This window comes from Carassius gibelio, chromosome B1 (genome assembly GCF_023724105.1).
Source record: "Carassius gibelio isolate Cgi1373 ecotype wild population from Czech Republic chromosome B1, carGib1.2-hapl.c, whole genome shotgun sequence".
Classification (NCBI taxonomy): Eukaryota; Metazoa; Chordata; class Actinopteri; order Cypriniformes; family Cyprinidae; genus Carassius; species Carassius gibelio.
In genome coordinates, this window is record NC_068396.1 from 14,921,234 (window position 1) to 14,944,018 (window position 22,785).

The 22,785-nt window shown below is 37.3% G+C and overlaps 2 protein-coding genes across 8 annotated transcripts in view; one reads left to right on the plus strand and one right to left on the minus strand.

The window, feature by feature from the left end:
• The window catches only part of slit2 (slit homolog 2 (Drosophila)), a 76,228-nt gene extending 64,890 nt beyond the window's left edge, over nucleotides 1–11,338 (plus strand). For 2 of the 5 annotated variants that reach the window (XM_052546466.1, XM_052546468.1), the window contains 12 exons: nucleotides 13–137; nucleotides 559–656; nucleotides 1,774–1,913; nucleotides 2,104–2,130; nucleotides 2,477–2,570; nucleotides 5,284–5,421; nucleotides 5,515–5,755; nucleotides 5,845–5,975; nucleotides 6,845–6,999; nucleotides 7,077–7,362; nucleotides 7,453–7,661; nucleotides 9,761–11,338. In XM_052546466.1, coding sequence (XP_052402426.1) covers nucleotides 13–137; nucleotides 559–656; nucleotides 1,774–1,913; nucleotides 2,104–2,130; nucleotides 2,477–2,570; nucleotides 5,284–5,421; nucleotides 5,515–5,755; nucleotides 5,845–5,975; nucleotides 6,845–6,999; nucleotides 7,077–7,362; nucleotides 7,453–7,661; nucleotides 9,761–10,005 — 1,889 coding nt within the window. In that variant the 3' untranslated portion in view covers nucleotides 10,006–11,338. Of the gene's footprint in view, nucleotides 1–12; nucleotides 138–558; nucleotides 657–1,773; nucleotides 1,914–2,103; nucleotides 2,131–2,476; nucleotides 2,571–5,283; nucleotides 5,422–5,514; nucleotides 5,756–5,844; nucleotides 5,976–6,844; nucleotides 7,000–7,076; nucleotides 7,363–7,452; nucleotides 7,662–8,579; nucleotides 8,621–9,760 lie in introns of all 5 variants that reach the window. The other 3 variants (XM_052546469.1, XM_052546470.1, XM_052546471.1) reach the window with 2 other exon arrangements.
• Nucleotides 11,339–14,042: 2,704 nt separating this feature from the next.
• lrba (LPS responsive beige-like anchor protein) overlaps nucleotides 14,043–22,785 on the minus strand; it is a 235,502-nt gene continuing 226,759 nt past the window's right edge. For all 3 annotated transcript variants that reach the window (XM_052547153.1, XM_052547152.1, XM_052547151.1), the window contains exons 53-56: nucleotides 21,419–21,520; nucleotides 20,707–20,903; nucleotides 16,317–16,468; nucleotides 14,043–15,464 (exon numbers count right to left, since the gene is read on the minus strand). In XM_052547153.1, the coding sequence (XP_052403113.1) occupies nucleotides 15,374–15,464; nucleotides 16,317–16,468; nucleotides 20,707–20,903; nucleotides 21,419–21,520 (542 nt within the window). In that variant the 3' untranslated portion in view covers nucleotides 14,043–15,373. The remainder of the gene's footprint in view (nucleotides 15,465–16,316; nucleotides 16,469–20,706; nucleotides 20,904–21,418; nucleotides 21,521–22,785) is intronic.

Below are 22,785 nucleotides of genomic sequence, written 5' to 3' on the forward strand. Positions count from 1 at the left end.
CATTTTGCATAGGTCCGGTGGATGTGAGCATTTTGGCAAAATGTAACCCTTGTTTATCCAACCCTTGCAAAAATGACGGAACCTGCAGTAACCATCCTGTCGATTTTTACAGATGCACCTGTCCATATGGTTTCAAGGTACTAACACACCTAAACACAAACAAAAACATCTCATTAGCGGTTGTGTTAAGGTATTTAACACCATACCCACAACTTGTTTTAAACCATATGTGCACCGTTGGTACATGATGGGATTGTGTGGCATGTTCGAGGAAAGGACTTTTCACATGACAGGCAGATAAAATAGCAAATACATAAAAACTGATAGAAGGGGAACTGGAGTCATATCCAAATTATCTTGCAAAAATTTTGTAGTTTCATCTTGCTCTCTGACTATATAAATGTATTTTCTAAACCTGGAATGCCCTGAAATATCTGCATGCGTGTATATGCTCACTCATCTGTATAAAGTAACGCATGTACAGTACGTGGGGAAAAGCAAGTATGGAAGACTGATGTGGGGATGTGGATTTGTAATGCAACCTGCTTGTTCATATAGGGCCAAGACTGTGAGGAACCGATTCATGCATGCATCAGTAACCCCTGTCAGAATGGAGGCACCTGTCATCTGAAGGACGGAGAGGAGAACACTCACTGGTGAGACAGACCTTGATCATCATCATCATCGAAATTCGAAACCTTTTTAAAATGACAACTGATATGTATATGAGACCGATAAAGAACTCATGTATTCAGGCCATGTTGAATGTGGCTTTCATTTAGTACATTAAGCAAATGCTCAGATGTGTGTGTGTGTCCCTGTTGCTCCAGTAATGAATATGCTTTATGGACAGAGTGTGTCTAATCTATCTTAATCAGACTGAAGTGTCTGAAACTGACCTGAGCTCACTCATGCACTTAATCAGCCAATCAAAAGCCTTTCTGTGGACACACACACACACACAGCGAAGACGAATGTGTCTGAGTGTGTGTGATGGGGTAAGCTCAGGTTCAGCTGCAGTCATATACTGATCAATGCTAATGAATCCTTTGTGTTGGTGAATAAGAAGTTTCATTTGAGAACTTCTGCTTTACATGTTGATTAGGTACTGTAATATAATACACCCACAGACATACACGCACAGTGCATAAAATCATTTCTTCTGTCGCAGTTTAATGCGAAGAGACAACCATAAGTAAGTCATTCAGAGGGTAATTTCCGAAAGAGTGAAAACACTACAGCTCTGTAGAGCTATCAAAATATTCACTCAACCCTGGGTTCAAACAATGGTGTGAATTTGGAACCTGGTAATGTACTTGTAAATGCATTATCATAAATCATAAGTGCTAATACTAAATTTAAACTTAAACAAGCTTAGTTGAATGCTGGACTGTGTAGGGTTTCAATCTTCACTCAAGCACACACATGAAACTTGAGTGCACTTAGTAAGTTCTCTCACAAGAAAGTTTTACTGACCCAAAAAAAACAAAAAAAAGAGATGATGTGATAAGAATTTCTAAGCACTCATACCTACACCTTTGTGAAGAAATAGTAAAACAAAAAAAATTAAGGGAGGACCCGAAACATATGTAGGCAATGTAATATCTAGAACATTGAACTGTTAGAGACATGTAGACATTACATAGAAATAAATCATTATATAGAATATATATTATATAGAATAACATTACTGGTCATATAGTTTCCCTAATTGAAATAAACATTTCAAAAGAATTAAAACGTTGTACACCTTCATTGTATGTCTATGTTCAGGTGTGTGTGTCCAGATGGATTTGAGGGCGACGAATGTGAGATAAATATTGATGACTGTGAAGACAATGACTGTGAGAATAACTCAACGTGTGTGGATGGCATCAACAACTACACTTGTCTCTGCTCACCTGAATACACAGGTAACACACACACAAACACAAGGAAAGTCGCATGCTCAGCGCTCTGTGTTCTCTGTGCTTTGTGTTTAACTGTCTGATGCTAACATGCTAATGTGCTGCTTGAGCCAACATGCTAACATGTCAAACACATCCTCTGTATTTCTTTGTGTTTCTGTCTTTCTCTTGCTACTTGTTTCTCTTTTTCTACTAGCTGCTAATAATAATGAGGTGGAGAAAGGTTAGTTCACTCTCTTTCAGTTCATCCTCCCATTGTCTGTCTCTATCCTTTGCTGTTTGTGGCTAGTGCGTCCTCTGTGCCTGCGAAAGTATGAAACGTGCACACACACTCATTGATGTTACTCTGGCTTCTCCTCTGTCAATAGAGGAGTATTGTATTGTTGGTCTTCTAGAAGAGTATTGTTTTTTTTGTCATCTTCCCCACTGTAAGATTTATTAATCAGATACTACCCTACACTCCTGCAAACACACGCCTCCTGGTTTAATGGGATGTGACTCTTGTTTTCGTACTGTAAACGCTTCCTACTGTTTATGTCTGGTTATATTGTATGTGTGTGTGTGTGCAGGGGAGCTGTGTGAAGATAAGCTGGATTTCTGCGCTTCAGAGCTCAACCTGTGTCAGCACGACTCGAAATGTATTCTAACCACTAAAGGATTCATGTAAGTCACTGACATCCTCACTACCTGTATTATGAAGTTAGCCTCAAACTATGAATCCAATTTCTTTACTGACCATCTGAAACAAATTGGCAAGACACTCAGATATTTCTGTCTAACAGAGATGCACAGGTTTTTATCCATCCATCTGAAAACAAAGCTGTGTTTAAAAGTTTTTAGCATCAAAAATTTGAAGAAAAAAATATTATTCATAAGAAATTATTCTTCAGCACCAAATCAGCATTATAGAATGATTTCTGAAGGATCATGTGACTGAATACTGGAGCTGCTGAAAATAAAATTTTAAAACAGAAATATTTTTTAACACATTTAATATTTTGTATTTTTAGCATTTTTGATCAAATAAATGTAACCTGTTTCATCAAAAAAGAGACTTATTTCAAAAACAACACAAAATGATAGCTGACCCCAATCCTTTGAACAGTACAATATTTGTATAATTTATCGTATATTATTGCTCTGTGAGACCAGTCATAACAATATCGCACCATACTTCTCTGATTCAGTGCATTTGTACTGTACTAACTCATATATGAATGTGTCTTTAAACGGGACATTTAAATCCTTCCCTATAAAATTGCCCTTCTGCAGTCACTCAAGTCTCTCTGTTGGATCCAAACCCTGTTTGGATTCAGTTTCATCACTCTCTCTCCCCTCCAGATGTCCCCTTCTCTCTCTCATCTCGACTTTTATTTCATTCCGCTCTCCACCAGACCAAAACAATCGTTGTGTTAGAAACCATAAGATGTGTACAGTATGTGTGTGTGTTTCCTTCTCTGCTGATATGTGTGAGAAGCAGACCTCATAAGTTCATTTGTGTGTTTTTATGCCCATTGGTGCAGATGTTGACACAACACTAGAGCTGTAAGGAATGCAGCTGGAGTCTCTGAGGTTCTGCTCTGTGTTTGTGTTCTGATATTCCCTTACAGCTCATATATATATATATATATATATATATATATACATACATACTATAACAGTCCCAGCTTCTTTACACTAGTCCAGCTATATAAAAAGGGGTAATCTTGTGTGCAATACTCAGTTGAACTCAGTTGGAATAAGAACTAAAATAAACACTTCCACCTATAAGTGCAATGTTACTTTCTTCATATAATTCAAAGTTTTACTCGTTCCTTTTCCACCAAAACCCACTATATCACAAAACATAGATTTGTTATACAGCGATCAATTCATTATTTTCAATCATGGCCTTATATATACATATGGGTGTATCGAAATGTCCAACACTATCATCCGAGGTCAATAAGCCTCATTCACTAGCTAGGACCATGCCACAAACAAGCTATGCAACTGGGGAAGAGTAGAAAGAGGATGAAGGGGACGAGGGAATGGGATGATGGTCAGGTTGATCAGGGCATCTTGAATCGATGGCTCAGGGAGACTCAGGGTGGGGGTACCGTCTCTAGCATATATTTAGGCCAGACGATGAGGACCCCCTGATACAACCTGATAGAAATATAATGTGGGATAAGGTTGGCTGAATGGATGAGAAAGGGAGGGAAGGGTGGGTGGGTTCGAGAGAATGAGACTAGCAGAACAGTATGAGCTGGCCCGGTATATATGGAGGTTTTGGAAGTCAGGTGATTGTTTGAGGCGTGGCCCTGCTCCCGAACTTTAGTTAACATCACTTAACTCCATATAGTTCAAAAAATGAAAAAGGTCAGGCTTAGCTGTAGGTGCCAAGGTGGACCATGATGCTTAGTTGTTTGGTGAGTCATTATTTCTCTCGTCAAATGAATCACACAAGTGCTCCAGTAGATAAAGCAGAGTTTGTATTGGTCACATCACGTAGCTACATCCAGCCTGAGGAACAATAACTACATCCCCAAACCAATCCTCTACAAGAAAGACATCACACACATCAATTACCAAATAGATTCCCCATGCGTCCCCCCAAACATTTTACACAAACAATTTAACTTGCGTCTGAGCAGGAAACAATCAGTTTCTCAAACAGGATTGGAAAGATAGTTAGCAAACAACCATATGGCAGCACCAAACATACCTTAGCACTTACTCTGATGCTTCCTGTTTTATCCCATACCATGTGCCCTCTATCATCCTCCTAGTGGCTAGGAAGAAAATAGCACCCACCAGTCCTAAAAGATCCTGTGACAGGCGGTGACTGTTAAAATACCAGAATCAGAATCAGAATCAGAATAAGCTTTATTGCCAGGTATGTTCACACATACGAGTAATTTGTTTTAGTGACAGAATCTCCACAGTGCAACATAATGACAGTGACAGAACAAAAAACACAAGATGGAATAAAACATGAAAAAATACAAATAGGTAGATAAGGAATGAAAATATACAAATTGAAAATGTATGGCAGGTATTTTACAATGAGCATTATGTATGTACAGGTATATTATGTGCAAAAAATTTAAGTGTACGCTAAGTATGTGTCTTAGATAAATAAAATACAATACTGAACATTATAAATGCAACATTTTTGTTTTCGCCCCCATTTTTCATGAGCTGAACTCAAAGATCTAAGACTTTTTCTATGTATACAAAAGGCCTATTTCTCTCAAATATTGTTCACAAATCTGTCTAAATCTGTGTTAGTGAGCACTTCTCTTTTGCCAAGATAATCCATCAACCTTTGGTTCTTTGGGTCCCCTGTGAGTTTTAAATGTTAAATGTGATGATTTTTTGTGTGTTTGTGCAGGTGTGAGTGTACTCCAGGTTATACCGGGGAACACTGTGAGGTGGATTTTGATGATTGTGAAGATAACAAGTGTAAAAATGGGGCTCAGTGTACGGATGCTGTGAATGGCTACACGTGTGTGTGTCCAGAAGGGTACAGGTGAGCAGAAATACAAAAACACACTACATTCATCAGTTAAAGATCATCGGAGTTCAACATGTGAAATACGTATCTCACTCTGTGTGTGTGCAGTGGGTTGTTCTGTGAGTTCTCCCCTCCAATGGTCCTGCCGAGAACAAGTCCGTGTGACCACTATGACTGTGCCAACGGTGCACAATGTGTTGTCAAGGAAATGGATCCTGTGTGTCAGTGTCTCCATGGTTATGAAGGCATACACTGTGAGAAGCTGGTCAGCGTCAACTTCATCAACAGAGAATCGTTCTTGCAGATCCCCTCCAACCTCATTACAGAGCAGGCCAATATATCACTACAGGTACATCACTAGAGTAAGAGTGAGATCAAGCTCATTCCTCATCAGCTATGCATTTGAGCATACTCATGTGTTCTGTATGCATGTCCTAGATTGCTACAGATGAGGATAATGGAGTGCTGCTGTATAAAGGCGATAATGAACACATTGCGGTGGAGCTCTTCAGAGGTCGACTGAGAGTCAGTTATGACTCTGGATTCTACCCCCCTTCTGCCATCTACAGGTGCACACACGCTTATACTGGTGTTATTTTACAACACTTCTACAGCACTAAAAAAGGCTTATCCAGGAGCAATTTAGAGTTGGAACTATCCATTTTACAATAAGCTACAGTATATCTAAATCAGGATAACATTGTTTTCTTTTTCTTTGCTTTTTTTTCAATAAAGTAAATTTTATTTACAAACATTATATGCCCACAATAACATTTAAAAGTTGAGTAAGATATAAAAAGTGATAGACATATGTAATGTTTCAATATTAAATGTGATTCTTCGGAAGAAAAATATGTATTTTTTCTAATATATTGTACATTATATTTATATATGTAAAATATAAATTAAAAAACTTTTTTAGCATAATAATAAATCATCTAATCACTAATTATAATATTTCACTTACTTTTTTATTATAAGAATGAATAGTTACTAAGGTAGTTGTTACAGTAGGTATTGGGTTGGATTAGGGATGTAGAATATGGTCATGTAGAATATGTGCTTTATAAGTACTAATAAACAGCCAAAATTTTTGTAATAGGCATGATAATAAGCAGCTATTAATAGTCAGTATACTGAAATGTAAAATTTGAATTAATTTTTTTTTTTTAATGTGGAAGCAAGAATGGAACATTAAGCTGAACTTTAGCTTTGTTTAGTGTTGTTTTTAATGTTTCACAGAAATTAGTTTTAGATCAAAAGTAATTGGCATGGGGTTGGGGTTAGTACCATAGACCTCCAATAAAAAGCTTGTTGAAAATCCTTGCCTTTATTCCTTTGATGTCTAATCAATTTAAAATCTTTCTCTTGTTTATGACGGAACTAAAACACTCCCTGAAGGTATTATCCTCACTGTTCACTTCTGCTCTCTCTCTAGTGTTGAGACTATAAATGATGGCAGTTTTCATGTAGTGGAGCTGGTGGCAAAGGATCAGTCTCTGTCTCTCTCCATTGATGGAGGAAGCCCCAAATCCATCAACACTGCCAGCAGCCCCAGCCCAGTCCCCAGCCCTGCTCCACTTTATCTCGGTGGTATGTCAAACACACTTGCCAATTTGAAAAATGGTTATTGCGTATAATGTCAATATAATAAACCACTATCTCTTCAGGAATTCCTCAGCAGTCTGGAATGGCCTCGTTGCGTTCCTCCGGGAGGAACGGCTCGAGTTTCCACGGCTGTATCCGAAACCTGTACATTAACGACCAGCTCCAGGACCTCACGCAGTTCCTGCTGCAGGAGGGGGTGGTGCCCGGCTGCCAGCCCTGCCAGCGGAGTGTGTGCGCTCATGGACAGTGCCATGCTACTGGACAGTCCTCCTTCAGCTGCGAGTGTGAGGCAGGATGGACCGGCCCGCTTTGTGACCAGCAGATCAACAACCCATGTGAAGGGAACAAGTAAGAGACTAACAAGTGCACAACTTGGTTTCATGATACAAGAATGATCACCTCATAAAAGTATTTTTTATGTGTGTGTCTGTCTGTCAGGTGTATCCACGGCTCCTGTCTGCCCATAAACTCATACTCGTACAGCTGTCGCTGTCATCCAGGCTTTGCAGGTGTATTATGTGATGAAGAGGAGCAGTTGAGTCCCTGTCAGTATATAGCGTGTAAACACGGGCGCTGTCGTGTGTCTGGGCTGGGGAAGGCCTACTGTGAGTGCAACAGCGGCTACACAGGGCCAAGCTGCGATCGAGGTACGGAGGGCTGCTTCCACCCTCTATATAAAACCTACACATGCACATGCATTTTAGAAGAATACATATCATTGCCATTTCCAATTAAATGTCCACTAAATAATACTGGAAGGGAGTAATTTTCTTCAATACAACTAATAAATAAATAAATTCAAACCAAATATCTAAATGTTGCATGAACATTTAGCTCAACCAACAGAAATGTTACCTAGGGATGCAAAGTATATACAGTAGCAGTTTTTTTCAATTGTTCCATTGGATATTTAACCACTCATTTCCTCCATTTTTTTTTCCTTGCCCGTAATTTAATAACATTTTTAAATGTAATCTTTAGCCAAATCTCAGTTTGATGTTTGTGAAATTTGGATGCTGTGATGCTTAAATTCAGGTTTTAGTTTTTAGTGTTTTATTTTTTAATTTATATGGACAACATAGTGTAGAGTTTATTGGTTATGGGACATAACATTATTATTGGCTGATAACATTGTATAATTGTAAGTTTCATGTCATATGCAAAATTGTAATATCTGTATCTTGAACCCTAAATGTACCCCTACCTTGATTTAAATTGTATATTTAAATCAAAATCAACCTCAGAAAAGAACATATTAAATTACACTTACAAGGCATTTAAGCGACATTCTCTCACAATTTTAAGAAACAGACTGAAAACCTTCTAATTTATATTTTGTGGTGATGAATTTCATGTTTTATACAAGGTCAATACTTATTAACTCACCTCTACTGTAACTTGTGCTTGCATGTGTCAAAAATGTCTTTAATGCCGGTGTTATAATTCTAAACTTCTGTGTGGCTTGCTGTTGATGTTGAAGTGCTAACCCTGTAAGAAGCTTGTCTTACGCTTTCATTATTGCTATTTTACTAACACTCATTTTTAACCTTCCTGTAACCTTCAAGCTGCTACTGAAAGCGGTATGGACCCCACTCAGGTCCGCCAGGTGAGGGATGCATGTTGTTGTTGTTGTTGTTGGTGTGTGTGTGTGTGTGTGTGTGTGTGTCGTTAAGGATTAATTCACCCAATAATGAAAAATTACTGTCAATGTACTCACTCTCAGGCCATCCAAGATTCATTTGTTTCTTCATCGGAACAGATTTGTGGAAATTTAGCATTATTGCTCACCAATGGATCCTCTACAGTGAATGGGTGCCGTCACAATGAAAGACCGAACAGCTGATAAAAACCACAATAATTCACAAGTGAACCACACATCAATAATCAATATATTAATATCTTGTGAAGTCAAAAGCTGCATGTTTTTAATAAACAAATCCATCATTAAGATGTTTTAAACTTAGACCCGTTGCTTGCTTCCTGGTAAAATATGAGTCCCCTATCCATAATGTTGCTTTCTTCAGTGAAAAAGTCATCTTTTCTGAATAAAGAGAGAAATATGGACAGATTGAGCTCTGAAAGTGAAACCAGTCCAAAACAGTTCTGAACATATATGGTTTATTGTTTATTTTGATGTGAGATAAAGACAGGGGATGGATTTGTTCCATCAATTAACGTTGTTATGGATTATTAGCGACTCTATTATAAACGCTTTAAAGTTCAAATGCCCTGATGCGTTTGTTTCTTACAAACGTGCAGCATTTGGCTTTACAGCAATATAACTGATGTACTAGGTACATGTCAAGTACTTGTGGGTTATTGTAATGTTTTTATCAGCTGTTTGAACTGATGGCACCCATTCACTGCATATGATCTATTGGTGAGCAACTGATGCAATGCAAAATTTCTCCAAATATGTTTCCATGAAGAAACAAGCTCATCTACATGTTAGATAACCCGAGGGTAAGTAAACTTTAAACAAATTATGATTTTTGGGTGAACTATTCCTATAAATGTCTGCCCTCCTTTAATCACTAATAAAACTCTGCAGCCATCTTCACTCCTCCCTCGTCCCTCCACTCCTTTTTTATGCTTTCACTCTTTATATTTTCTTAGGAGTCACCTTTCAATTTCACAGTAAAAATATAACAGAAAAAGATCATGATTGATATGCTAAATGTAACATGCTATATATTTGAAACTTACTGCAGTGCTTTACATAGTGATTTTTTTGTCCTCTTTGTAGAGATGGCGTGTCGGGGGGAACGGGTCCGAGATCACTATCAGACACAGCAGGGCTACGCAGCGTGCCAGAGCACAGAGAAGGTCTCCCGTCTAGAGTGTCGGGGCAGCTGCGGGGACGGGACCTCCTGCTGCGCCCCCCTCCGCAGCAAACGCAGGAAATACACCTTCCAATGCACAGACGGATCCTCTTTTGTACAGGAGGTGGAAAAGATCGTCAAGTGTGGCTGCACAAAATGTCCATCCTAAAAACGCAAAAGAAGAAATACTTGCTCACATCCCCCTGTTTTGAAGTCCCCTGTTTTGTTTGACCTTTTTTCGTCAGTGTTGGACTAATGTTTTTTCCTTCCAAGGAGATAATGGATTACTGTAAGATAAAGAACAAACCTATTTTTTATTATGAAGCGGAGAAAAAAAAGACAAAAAATAGATTTTAGAATTTTTTTTTTTTTTCATCATATTGGGTACTGTGACATTTTTGATTACTTTTTTCCTTGGCAAAATCACCTCCGACCAGAATGGAAAGCAAACACACCCTGTTGACACAGTTCACTTTTTCGTGTCTTACTTTGTGCCATTCTTTTATGTGGTTTTCTGGACTGTTATAACTCATTTCACCTGGACTTTGGATGAAGGTGAGATCTAGTATCACTATGGAGACTACGAGCGGATTCGCTGATAGTTGAGGTCTCCCCTCCTACTTCCTTACAGTCTACACACACACACACACACACACACACACTATCATAGCTGCTCCTATTCATTCACACACACAAACACAACTTAGTCATTAAGTGTACACACATGATCTCTTCCAGCATGTACACACACAAACACACACACTCTTCCGATTCACATTATAAACCTTGTGTATTTATTGTATCAAAAATACTGTCACATTACTTATACTCGGTATAGCCCTTCATTTCCCTGGAGTTGCAGTTGGAATTTCTTAATATATATTAATTTATATCCGTCCTTTTACCAATTTAAATCACTCATAGCTTACTGAGTAGAATAACTAACGTCGTGTCTCCTTCATTTGGTTAGTTTGACCAATGGGACTGTTGTATTTACCATTAAAAAAAATTAATAAATAGAAAAACAAGAAAAAAAACAACAACTTAGTGGTGTTCTAAATCTTCAAATGTGAAGTGAAAACATTGTATATTTTTGTCGAATCTCCTAAAAATTTGTATGGTGACACAGATGTGCTTTATATTAGAGTTTAAATGTATAGTTACAATTTCCCCATGTATTCTGTATAGAGCACATGCCATAGTTAAAAAATAATAATAATAACGAAATAACAGTAGCGTCCATAGCTGTCAATAAACCTCTTTTTAAAATATCCTCCTTGCAAATCCTTTTTGATGATACAGATAGAAAGAAAAACTGTGACTTTTTTTCTAAATGATACTACTTTGTTACCACTCTGTTTCCCCCCTGTTAACATGTTGCTGCTAAATTGGTATTGTAGACTTTGGATGATGATGCTGATGTTTATTGTAGAGGACGTTGCTCATTCATTGAGCAAATTGTTTTACTGATCAATGAATAAAGATGTCCCCTCCCTCTACAAGGCTGTTCCTCTCTATTTAACAAACACGTGTCCGAGCCTCCGAGTCCATACATGCACAGACAAAAATTATACTGTACACATCACTTACATTAGGGCTGTCTAATCCTCCTTCTGGAGGGCCGCTGCCTGCACAATTAGCACAATTGTGTGTGTGTGTACATGTGTAACACTTTCTGCAAACGGGGACGGGGGGATTATATAAAAATATAATATAAAAATAATGTTAATTAATAAAATAAATAATAAGATAAATGCCGCCATCTGGTGTAGTGATTTTAAACAAAAAACTGATTTGACGAATTGATTATGTTGCCAGCAGGTGGCGACATAGTTCATTCATTACTGTGTTTCTCTTGGTGCTGCTGGTGTTCTTTGTCACCCGTTCACAGTAGAACATCAAAAAATCTTGATAAAGAAAGACAACTACAAAACCGTCTCTAAATAACGGCTAATTAAAGGTCAATCTAACCTAAAAAAAAAAAAACAACCAAAAAAAAAAAAAAAAAAAACATGACTGAGACATAATGTGCTGCTAAATTAAATAGTCTGATCGGAATGTAAAAAATGCCTTAGGTTAATTTATAACAAAAATAGGATGTTGTAGCAAATAACTAAATAAATAAAATAATTTGCCAGTCTCCAAAAACACCTTTCTCTTTTTCTGAAAAAGTAGAAGAAAGGAGACTTTAATGCTGATTATTCCACAGGTGTAACCACTACAATTCATGTACTCAGCATTTTGTATGGTGAAGGTCTTAGGCTTACGTTAACATTTTTAGGGTATAAAGTTTAGTTTTTTTTTTCCGAATCATTTTGGCATATTGGAACCTTTAAAAACTCTAGACACAAAACTCATGACTAGCTAATGATCAAAATGCACTCAAATCGATATATGTGGTCAACACAAGCTCAAGATAGTTTGATGGTTTGTTCTACGACTTAAAATTAATCAAGTAATACCCCCTTGTGAATTATAATTTTTTCCTCTTAAAAAGTGGCTCACGTCATCACGTCATGTGTTTATAATCATGCTCTTGCAAAGTATTAACTTAACATTTCAGAGAGTTTTTTTTTTTTTTGATGGTGAAGTCATGAGGCCGTGGTCTAGTTTATTTATAATGTAGCCTTCGTTTTTCTTTTTTACTTCTGGTGATTGCGTTTAGGCTTTAAAATTCATAAACGTTCTGTTCATGTTTGATGATAATCATGATAAAATTTAAAACTTTTGTTGGTCACACAGCTTATTTTCTGCAATAACCCAAAAACCAGTGTAAAAAAAAATCCTACTGAGGTTTTGTTTGGTCATTTTATTGGGTTATTTTTATTATTTCTTACTGATGTGCTTGGTAGTTTTTGTGCAGCTCGTCTACTGGGTCAGTTTGACTGAAATACAAATGATGAACCCCTCACACATGCACCTATTATTACGGTAGAGACCGGAGACATCTGTTATCTCACTTATGGTCTCATTCCACCATTATACACTGTAGTCTCATTATTCTGTTTGTGTTTACATGCAAACTGTCTGCTTGAAATGCTAGCATTCTACGGACACAGCATAAACTCAGATCTACACACAGAGCAAACAACACAACACCATATGAAATCCTGCCTTTAGTATTCTCTCTAGTGTTTTTATAGTGATGTATTGTCATGTAGGACTTAATGTGTATCACATATTTTGTACAACAAAATGTAATAATAGTATGACTCATTACACAGTCAAACTACTGGTCTCTCGTGTGTAGGTCATCTAAATTATTGTTCCTATACTTCATGAGTTATTTGAACCAATAATTCTGCATGTGCAAGGTGTCTGATGTGATGCACAATGCATCATTTTGAACATTGAACAGCCAATGTTAGAACTGAGGGGTTTGTTTTGAAAAAATACATCAAGGTTCTAAAATCAGTGGCAAAGTGATTGTAAAATAAATAATAATCACAACATATGAACAAGCAGACACTAAATAACTTGTAGAAACATCAGACACCTTCACTGATGGACTTTATATCTTAACCTGCTGTTGGTTTATATCAAAATGATGTACGGCCAACTTAAAAACTGAAAATATACATTGCTTTCATGTCTCAAATCAAAATCATACTTATGTCCTTGTGAAACAGATGATTTAACATATGTTCTAATTTCTAAGCTCTTAGTGACTGAAAACTTAAAACTACTAGAGTCTGAATCATTTTGTCTTCATGTTTCCATACATAAAACAATGTTATTGCTCTATAATTCGATATTCATTTATATTATATATAATTAAATTTCACTCTGCTTTTTCTTTCTTTCTGGAGCTTCCCATCACTGCAGATTTGGAGCGTCTCTTTTGTCTCGTAGTTTCCATTATTTGAGCTGATAAAGTGAATCAGGTGGATTTGTTGTCCCAGCTGAGCTATAATGAGCTCTAGTGACACACAATACTGCATGTGATTTATTGCTGCCAAATGATGACCTATAATTCTGTCAGTTTCATAAAATTTACAAGCAAAATAAATAAACTAAAACTTAATAACAACATAAACATAAAAAAAACTAAAAATGACAAAAGTACAGTTACTAAAATTTGAACATCTAATTCCAAATATGAAAAAACTTCAATTATTATATCAATGATCCTTAAATAACACTGTTTCACTATTTGCGAGATCTGCCAGATCTGTAAGTCTTTACAAAAAATAAATTTGAAACATGTTTTATTGGTACAAAATGCCATTTTATTGAGTTCATCACACACGTCATACGACGCTCGTTCCAATCTGATTGCCATTTTGCTAAGATATAACATGATATAACAGTAATGATAAAAACAGCCATTCAAAACAAAAGCAAACCAAACATAAGGAATCCAACAACATTTCTCAACATCAGAATCTGACTTAAACCAAGAAATAGACTCTTCTTTGTAATTTGACAGACCCCTGCTTGCCCTGAGTTTGGTCTATGGGTTATATTCGGAACTGTTTTATGACTAATAATATATAGTGAAATGTTGTCATTTTTGACCTCATCTAACAGATGCTAGTATGCCATTATTATCACGCTCTGCCCACATTCACGTCTGCATACACTAAGCACAGTAAAAGCACAATGGTGGAATTTCAAAAATTCTACTTTGGTGACACTTTAAATGGATATTAATATTTTTTTGTTCTCCTCCCTCTATTGTTATCACTTACATCTCCTCAAAGAAAATAAAAAATGGTTTAGTTCAGGAACACTTAGACCTGCGACTCACAATAAACAAACAAAAAAAGAACAAAAAGAAACAAACAAACCCCAAATCACTTCTTCCCAACCATGAAGATTATGAATAGAATTTCTAAACTCCTCTCCCTCCCTTCATACGCAGAATCAGCCCCTTCAGTTTATAAAGTAACATCATTACATGATCACATAAGAGGTCCATTCACATTTAACAATTACAGACAAATAATAATGATAATAATAAATCAGAAGATGCTCTCATTTGAAAAGGAGCCACTCCTCCATTCAAGTGGATGACTTGATATGTCTGCAAACAGCTATCTATTTCATCTATGGATATAATCGAATAGTTCCATTTAGCCGAGTCATGTATTTCTCCCAAAAGATGAGGCAGCTTCCTGTTAGCTTCGGGAACCAAACTACTGAACTACAAATCATGATGTCTAGAAGCATACTGTTGGAATAATCACATCAAATGAAAAAAAAAAAAAACTCACCCACCCTAAGTTAGACAAGAATCATCTATCCATAGACACTATGAGTAAATATAGTCCCAGCTACTGACCACTCAGACCAGTCTTTTTCAGAGCAAAGGTGAAAATAGACTTTTACAGCTAAAAATAGATTTTTTTTTCTCTCTCCAAATATTAGGTACATAACCCCTCCCTTAGGATTTATATAGTAAGAAATTCCATAAGATCTACAAAATATAGCAATGCCATCTTTAAAAAATAGTTTTGCTTTAAATATTTGGAATACATTCATGACTAGTGGTAGTGGCTTTCTGAAGGTGGCAGGCTGGCTCCGTCGTCACTGGGTCAGTATCTCGTCTGGTATTCATGGTGCCATCTGTTGAAGTCATTGTAGAACAGAACAATGCTACCAGACGCCATTCCAGTGATGATGCATCTGCACAGCAGAGATGAGGACAGAGACAGCAAATATTAGACACACACTTTGACTGCCTGGCATAATCAAGTCTGATATAAAAACTAGAAGTAAATGAAATACTAGACTCATCCTTAGATTACAGCACATGTACAAATACAACAATCCAGACCGACACTTGATGTATTTTATATTGCATTTATTTAATTTAATGTTCATTTTTACTGGATGTTTTTCTGGAAGGAGTAAAAGGAAACTTTGAATTTCTTTTGTAATGGAGCAAATGCGACCAGAAACAACTCGAAAACATACACTGCCAATCAAAAGTTTGGGTTCAGTAAGATTATTGTTTTAAAAGAATAAAATTTAAAAAAGCGATCAAAAGTGTTCTCAAACATATTACGCAACGTTGAAAATAACAATAGGTTTCTTCAGCACAAAGTCATATGCAGAAGATTTCTGAAGGATCAATGCTGAAAATTTAGCATTGCCATCACAGGAATGCATTCGATTTTTATAATGCATTAAAATATGAATGTTACATTCAAATTACATTTGAATAATATTCACAATGTTTAACATTTTTCTTATGTACTGTAGTTTTGATGCAGCTTAGGCGATCTTAAGACTTTTTTTTTAAATAATATTACACAATCTTACTCCATCCTTTTCAAGTTTATGTCCGTTTTAAAGAAACTTGTCTATTTTGAATGCATTCACGTCTGTGGCCATTGTGTTATTTTGCTAACAACTGGATTCAGCTGTGTATTTACAAAGTGTTACTTACAACTATCCCGGAGATATTGTGATTTATATCTTTTTTATCATTAGTCTAGAAAAGGGACAGGAACTTGGTGTCTTCATGTATGCTACCTTTGGTCATGTGACATAGCCATGGAGCGTATCCCAGCATCACATCCTGGGTAAGTGAAGAGCTGTTTGAGATCATGGATCTGCCACACGCTGAGAACTCCTGCATCTCCTCCAGACAACAGATACTGGCCATCTTTACTTAGCAGCATCGCCTGGAGCAAAGACCAAACAAACATCACATTCACCGTGTTAAACAGAAGACACACAGTCAAACCCATGAGTTCATGTAATTTGAGATGAAATAGAAGTCATACAAATATGAATGAAAGATTTTGGCTTCACAGTAAATCTACAGTAAAGTCTATAAAATCATTTAAAATGTTATTAAAAACAACCACTCAAAGGGACCCCTTTCATGTTTCTTCATGATAAATAACACTGATAAGAATTTTTATTTTTTCTTTCTCTTGGCTCAGTGAATAAGCTCTTTGTAGCGAGTGATGAACATCTGGAGCGTCCGGCTGACCGGTGATTACAGGGGTTTATTGACACCCCTGTGGACCTTAGAGTGAGTGTGCCCTGCCAGTGGCTGCCTCATCCAATCAAAAGCCTCACAAGCCCCTTTCTTTCCCAGCATGCACGGGGCCAACCTGGCGAACAGTTTGTTTCTTAAACCGCTGTAGTGGTGGTATCCTGCGGCGAAGGGCAGACAGAGTATGAGATTTATTCTGTTCATCTGGTTTTCCTGTGTGCACATGGGCTGTGTAACACTTTAGAGGTCCCACGAGAAACACAGATAATATAGAACAGCAAACACACTGGGCTCTTTCTTTCACTACACACACACTCATGTGGGAGAAAAAGCTGTAATGACAGCGTGTTTGCAAAGTGACTATTATGTGTAATGAATTCGATTAATATAAGCTTGACAAATTGCATTAATTAAGGGTTTTGATGCATCATTTATAACTCAGCTCCTAAAACAGGTGATGCTTACAGTAGAATCTAGAATGGAACGGAGAACTATGGCTTCCTGTAGGGAAGACTGGGGCTAGTTGTCACAAGGGCTATATTTTAGGACCAATTACGTTTTGACTTAAAAATCCATTTACAAAAGTGAGTTTGTTGTTTTCAATGACCTAGTTCAAAATCCTTTTAAATTCAGTTTAACTTTGTACTTTAATATTTTTCATAAACGTCATCATGTTTTAAACAAATTACCTAGATTTTAATTTATGTCTTTAATAATAACAATAAAGTATTGCATGTTACCGAAGTTTTGTGTGTTATAATGATTTTATAGTTTTTTTCTTCTTTTTCTGTAAAACTATTAGTTCTTTTGTAATAAGTTAAATACAAATATGTTGCAGAAGGCAGCTTTTATTTTAATATAATTTCACTTTTTCAGGTTTCATAATGATTTTATTGTTCATAATTACTTCATTGTTATAAAAAGTTCTAAACTCGACCATGGTTATATAAGCTACATGATCATACCTTCCTGCTCTTCTTTGGTACACACACGCTCACACACTCTCCTCATTCCTCACTACCACAGTCACGAGTGAAATAGCCAGTATCAATCACAGAGACTGTTCTGCTAGATCGCTGTCCAGCAGACTTCAGACACTTACAGCAGCTGGGATCTGAGAGCATTTGCGTGCATGTGATCTCTTTTGATTTGTTTTGGATATATCGGAGATGTGTGTAATTAGGGTTCAGGTTACACTGTGGCTAACCCCTGAGCACTTCGCTTCAGTTGTGGTATAAAGCAGAAGCTGGCGACAGACATACGAGATCGAGATCACACAAAGTCACAACTCTGTCTCCTTTAATGACAGGCAAAAATTTAAGTGAATCTATAGTGTTTGTCATCCAAGTGAGTGTCCAAAAAGTCCTTACTATGAATAATCTCAAGCTCTCAAATTGATTCAAACTCCACCCTGTGACTCATTCTGTGACTTAATGAAATGGTTCAGTCATTGCTGCAGCATGAATTAAGTCTTCAGTTCGAATGTGTCTGATTACTTCAAAGATGTCTGAGGAAATATATCAGTACATAATCCAGCATTCACGGTGGTCCCTCTGGACCAGGTCTGGAAAAGGGTCTGTGAGAAGCAGAGATGTCCAGGTTGCAGAACCTGGTCAGAATCATAAATCAGTGGTCTCCTCCCGGGCCGCCATTCCAGAATCCTCCAAGATGGCTGCCGTGACTCCGATATCTGACTTACAGTCATGCCGTGATTTTAAACAACAGGGTTGTGTTGGATGATGCCCCACTGTGTTTTTTTTTCTCCTGATCTGCTGATCTGCCTGTGTTAGGTCAGGACATGTCTGGCACGAGTAAAGACTGGATTTATGAAGACTGTAATGCACTCCATTGCGTATGGGCCGAAGGCTGGGGAAACGTCTGCTAAAATGGTTACTAACAGACAGACGCTCAGTTGTGGGCTCCAGAGAGCCATTCATGTATTATTTCTACTTGTCCAAATTAATGTTCTGTCAGATCATCAGCATGAAGACTCACTTTCTCAGCAACAAACTGTCCCTGCAAACCCCACACTCAAACACAAAACCGCACACACCCTCTTCTCCACAAACACACACTGTCACAAAGACGTCACTTCATCTGGCTTGAGAGGAGCTGTGTCTGTGTGTGTATGCTGCGTGTGTATGACTTGGAAATTAGCAATGACTGATCATAAATACATATTTCGGTAACATGATTTTTTTTCATGTGGATCATATGTAAACTAAAATGTGCCAAAAGCACCCTTGCTTTTGATTATGGGATTGGTTACGGTGACAATTTTGCAGTAGTATTAGTTAGGTGTAGACAGTGTTCAAATTGAGGGTATTATTCAAATTAAATTATTTTTTTGTAGAAAATAAACAAACAACTAAAAACCTAAAAGCTCAGTTGATTTAAGCTGCAATCAGACTAGAAAGGCTAGGGCTTCTGTCTTTAATAATAAAAAATAGATCACAGATAAGACATAAGAAACAATTAAAATGAGATAAACAAATAATCTAAAATTTCAATTTGTGATGTTCAGGTCCTCTACTGGTCCCACCACTGCATTGTACAGTTCAGCTTTAAAAAAATCTGTATTTTGTACACAGTGGAATGTGAAATTAGCATGAGCTTGTGTTTCCAGACTCCTGTGTGTGAGGATGAATGGACGTCAATAGAGTATAGCGTGCCTGTGGCTTTATCTGAACACAAATAATCCAAATAAACACATTGAGCCTATTATGATTTAGATCAATTATGCCAAAGATTGTGTTGGCTTTGAACAAGCCTCGAGAAAGTCACAATGGTTCAAACATTTAGGGTCTATTCAATTTTTCCACATTTCTGAAAGAGGTTTCTTGTGGCAACCAAGGCTGGATTTATTTGATCAACTGATGAATCATCAAGTGATATTGTAAAATAATAAAAGTTGTTCATTTTTATATACATTTTTTGGGGGTGAAACAATGATACCTTTATTCAGGATTCTCTGATAAATAGAATAGAATTTCTGTTTTAAGCTTTTAAAATAACAGCATTTATTTAAAATAGAAATGCGTATGTTTACTTTCAATTTTGATCAATTTATTGCGTCTTTGGTGAATACAAGTTTTAATTTCTTTAAAAGCCTAAACTTTTTAATGGCAGAGTGCAACGATCGCTTGCTGATTTATCTCTGCTCATAATACTAAATATTAGTACAGAAATGTCCAATATAGTTCCAGGAACAGCGTTCTGTAAAAATGACGCAGGCTGATCCTGCATTATGTCATATTAGTTGAATAGTAAGTGTGTTAAAGAGCAGAGCCCCCCTCTTCTCTGTCACTGCAGACTCTGCTGTTTATTGAAAGCAAATGGAACCTGGACACAACGAGGAAACTAATCAAGCTCTGAGCGGCAGAGAGCAGAGGAGCGCGTAACAGAGCCGGACGGTTAAATGGGATGCAGGTGTGGGTATGTGTGTGCAGGACAGAGAGAGAGAGAGGGGCAGACGCAGAGCTCTGTGAATTTTCCCAGGCCCAGAGGAAAGAGAAAGTGATGGAGCAGGAACGGGGGAAAGAGAGCTGGCCGATTTTCGAAGCTCTGCCCGCCAATGACAAATGTGTCTTTTAATGCCGCAGGCCATACTGCTCTCTTGCTCGCTCTCATACACACATGCAAGTTGAGTGGCATTTCGTAGCCCTGCAGATCAAAGGACAGATCTGGACCCTTCGGGTTCAGAAGCCAAAAGAAAGAGAGATGGAGAGAGGAAAGGAGGAGGCCCGTAGGCAGATCATGCCAGCATTTAATCACACTCCAGACAGCTGACATGATAAAACACAGAGTCTGAGAAAATAAATGGAAAGAGAGTAAGAAAAAGGGGGAGCTGTCCAACCCTTTACCCTTGCTTACTATTCCCAAATAACTATACAGAGGAGAGATTATGCTCATGTTTACCTTGATGTTGTCTTCCACCTCCATATGTCCCAACAGTTTTCCATTGATGCTGAACACACAGAAGCGGCCCTTGTCATAATAAATGACACAGTGACCCTCGGTGGAGGACAGAACCAAGCGCGGTCGCACACAGCCGTCTGGACCCTCCAGAGTCCTCAACAGGTCTCCGTTCATCGAGTGGACAAGACATGGACCCTCTGTTGTCAAACACATACGGACACATGAGGGTCACATCAGACAGAATTACATTGTGCTGCTGCACTTACTTGTTCATGTGTTATCTGTGACGTAAGATTGTCTGTTGATTCTAACATTTTCATATTTCTTCAGCCTCTGACATATTTATTATTTCCAGGCCAAAAAACATCTTATCCAGGACGCCATGTTTAGGGTAAGATATCTCAAGAATTACGATTGCTAGTCTCATAGGAATTGGTAAATACACTTTTTTTTCTTTTTCTTTAAAATAGGTCAAATAGTTATGGGCCTACTAAGTGCCCAAGTATTTTCACAAATGGCCCCAAAACTCTAGATAAGTGTTAATTACACTAATAAAAACATCCAAGACTTTAATTAAACTGATTAAAGAACTCGTTTGATAATGCTGACTATGTAGGAGAGTTTTGTAAAGGTACATTTATATGTGTACTGTTTCCATGCAAAAAGACTAAATGAAATTTTAAAAAATACAAATGCATGAGTGTGTCTTTACCTCTGCAGCCACTGATGACCAGTCCCAGCTCTGCACACACACTTGCACACGTGACTTCACAATCATGACCCGTCAGAATCGCCCGGGGAGTCACAAATTCAGCTGGAGACACACACACACAGAGCTGATGATCAAAGACAGTAAATACAACAGAAACAAGAACAAGATAATAATCACAATCACAACATTACACCACAAGTGACATAACAACTGCATCTGCGTACTTAACACTGCTGTCAATTTCAGTGTTTAAATTCGTTTTTTTTATTGTTTTGTACTCTGTGATAATTTAATTAGAGTGTGTAATCACTGCAATCAGACACTCGCAACTGTTAAAGTGTGTGTGTACACTTCTGCCATCCATGTGTCCTTCTGTAATCAGTCTACTGAGCTCTGCAAGTATTCGTGTGTGTGCTTTCTGTCCATATCACTCAGACAAACACAACTGTCTCTCTCAGAGTGAGAACCGTTTAGGTAATGTCAAAAATAACAGTTAACAAACCAATGAATTCTCTTTCTATCCAGACACAAAGTCGTCACACACATTTAATTGTCTTAATCCAGCTGGCCTCTCTCTGTCTCTTTCTCAGACACACACACACAGACACACACCCTCTCTCTCTCAGCGTAGATGTATAGGTTTCATTAGGTGGCAAACTTCCTAAATGTCTCAGCTTTGAGTTATACCCTACAACTCTGGGGATTAAAGCCTGATGTCGGATTGTGCCCTGAAAAGATCAATAAAACTGATATATTGGTGTATCGTTTAACCTCCCCGTCATCGGCCACCATTTGGTTCGAATTAGGACAACATCTGATTACAATCTAATACCTATATACTGTATACTATTTATCTGTACTGAAAATGCACACTAGAGAGTATCATTTACCCATAGGAGAAAGAGGGAAAAGATAATGAATACGTAAACACAAGACAATTCTAGATGAAAATGCAGTAAGATTTGTAACTGAAAGGGTATCAGACTGAATTAGTTTAAAAAATCAGGGTTCACGAAAATGCTGTGCATTTTTTGGCCACTCGATGGCAGTGTGGTCAACAGAATCAATCCAACAATTCTCCTCTGCTCACAGCCTAGACTGTGTTTGAAATCATACTGTAACTTCATTCGTGCCTGAAATGAACAACTGTGTCAAAATGAAAGAAATAAAAAAGTACACAAGTACCATCATGTATAATAACATAAATTCACATTAAAATGTCTGGAATTATCACTATTTAGTAACCAGACAGAGAGTACATACGATTTCAACTCTAAAAGTAATTTTGACATTTTCAGTGTATGCTGCAGAATCATGAACCATGTTTGACTTGTGAAATTATATATATATATATATATATATATATA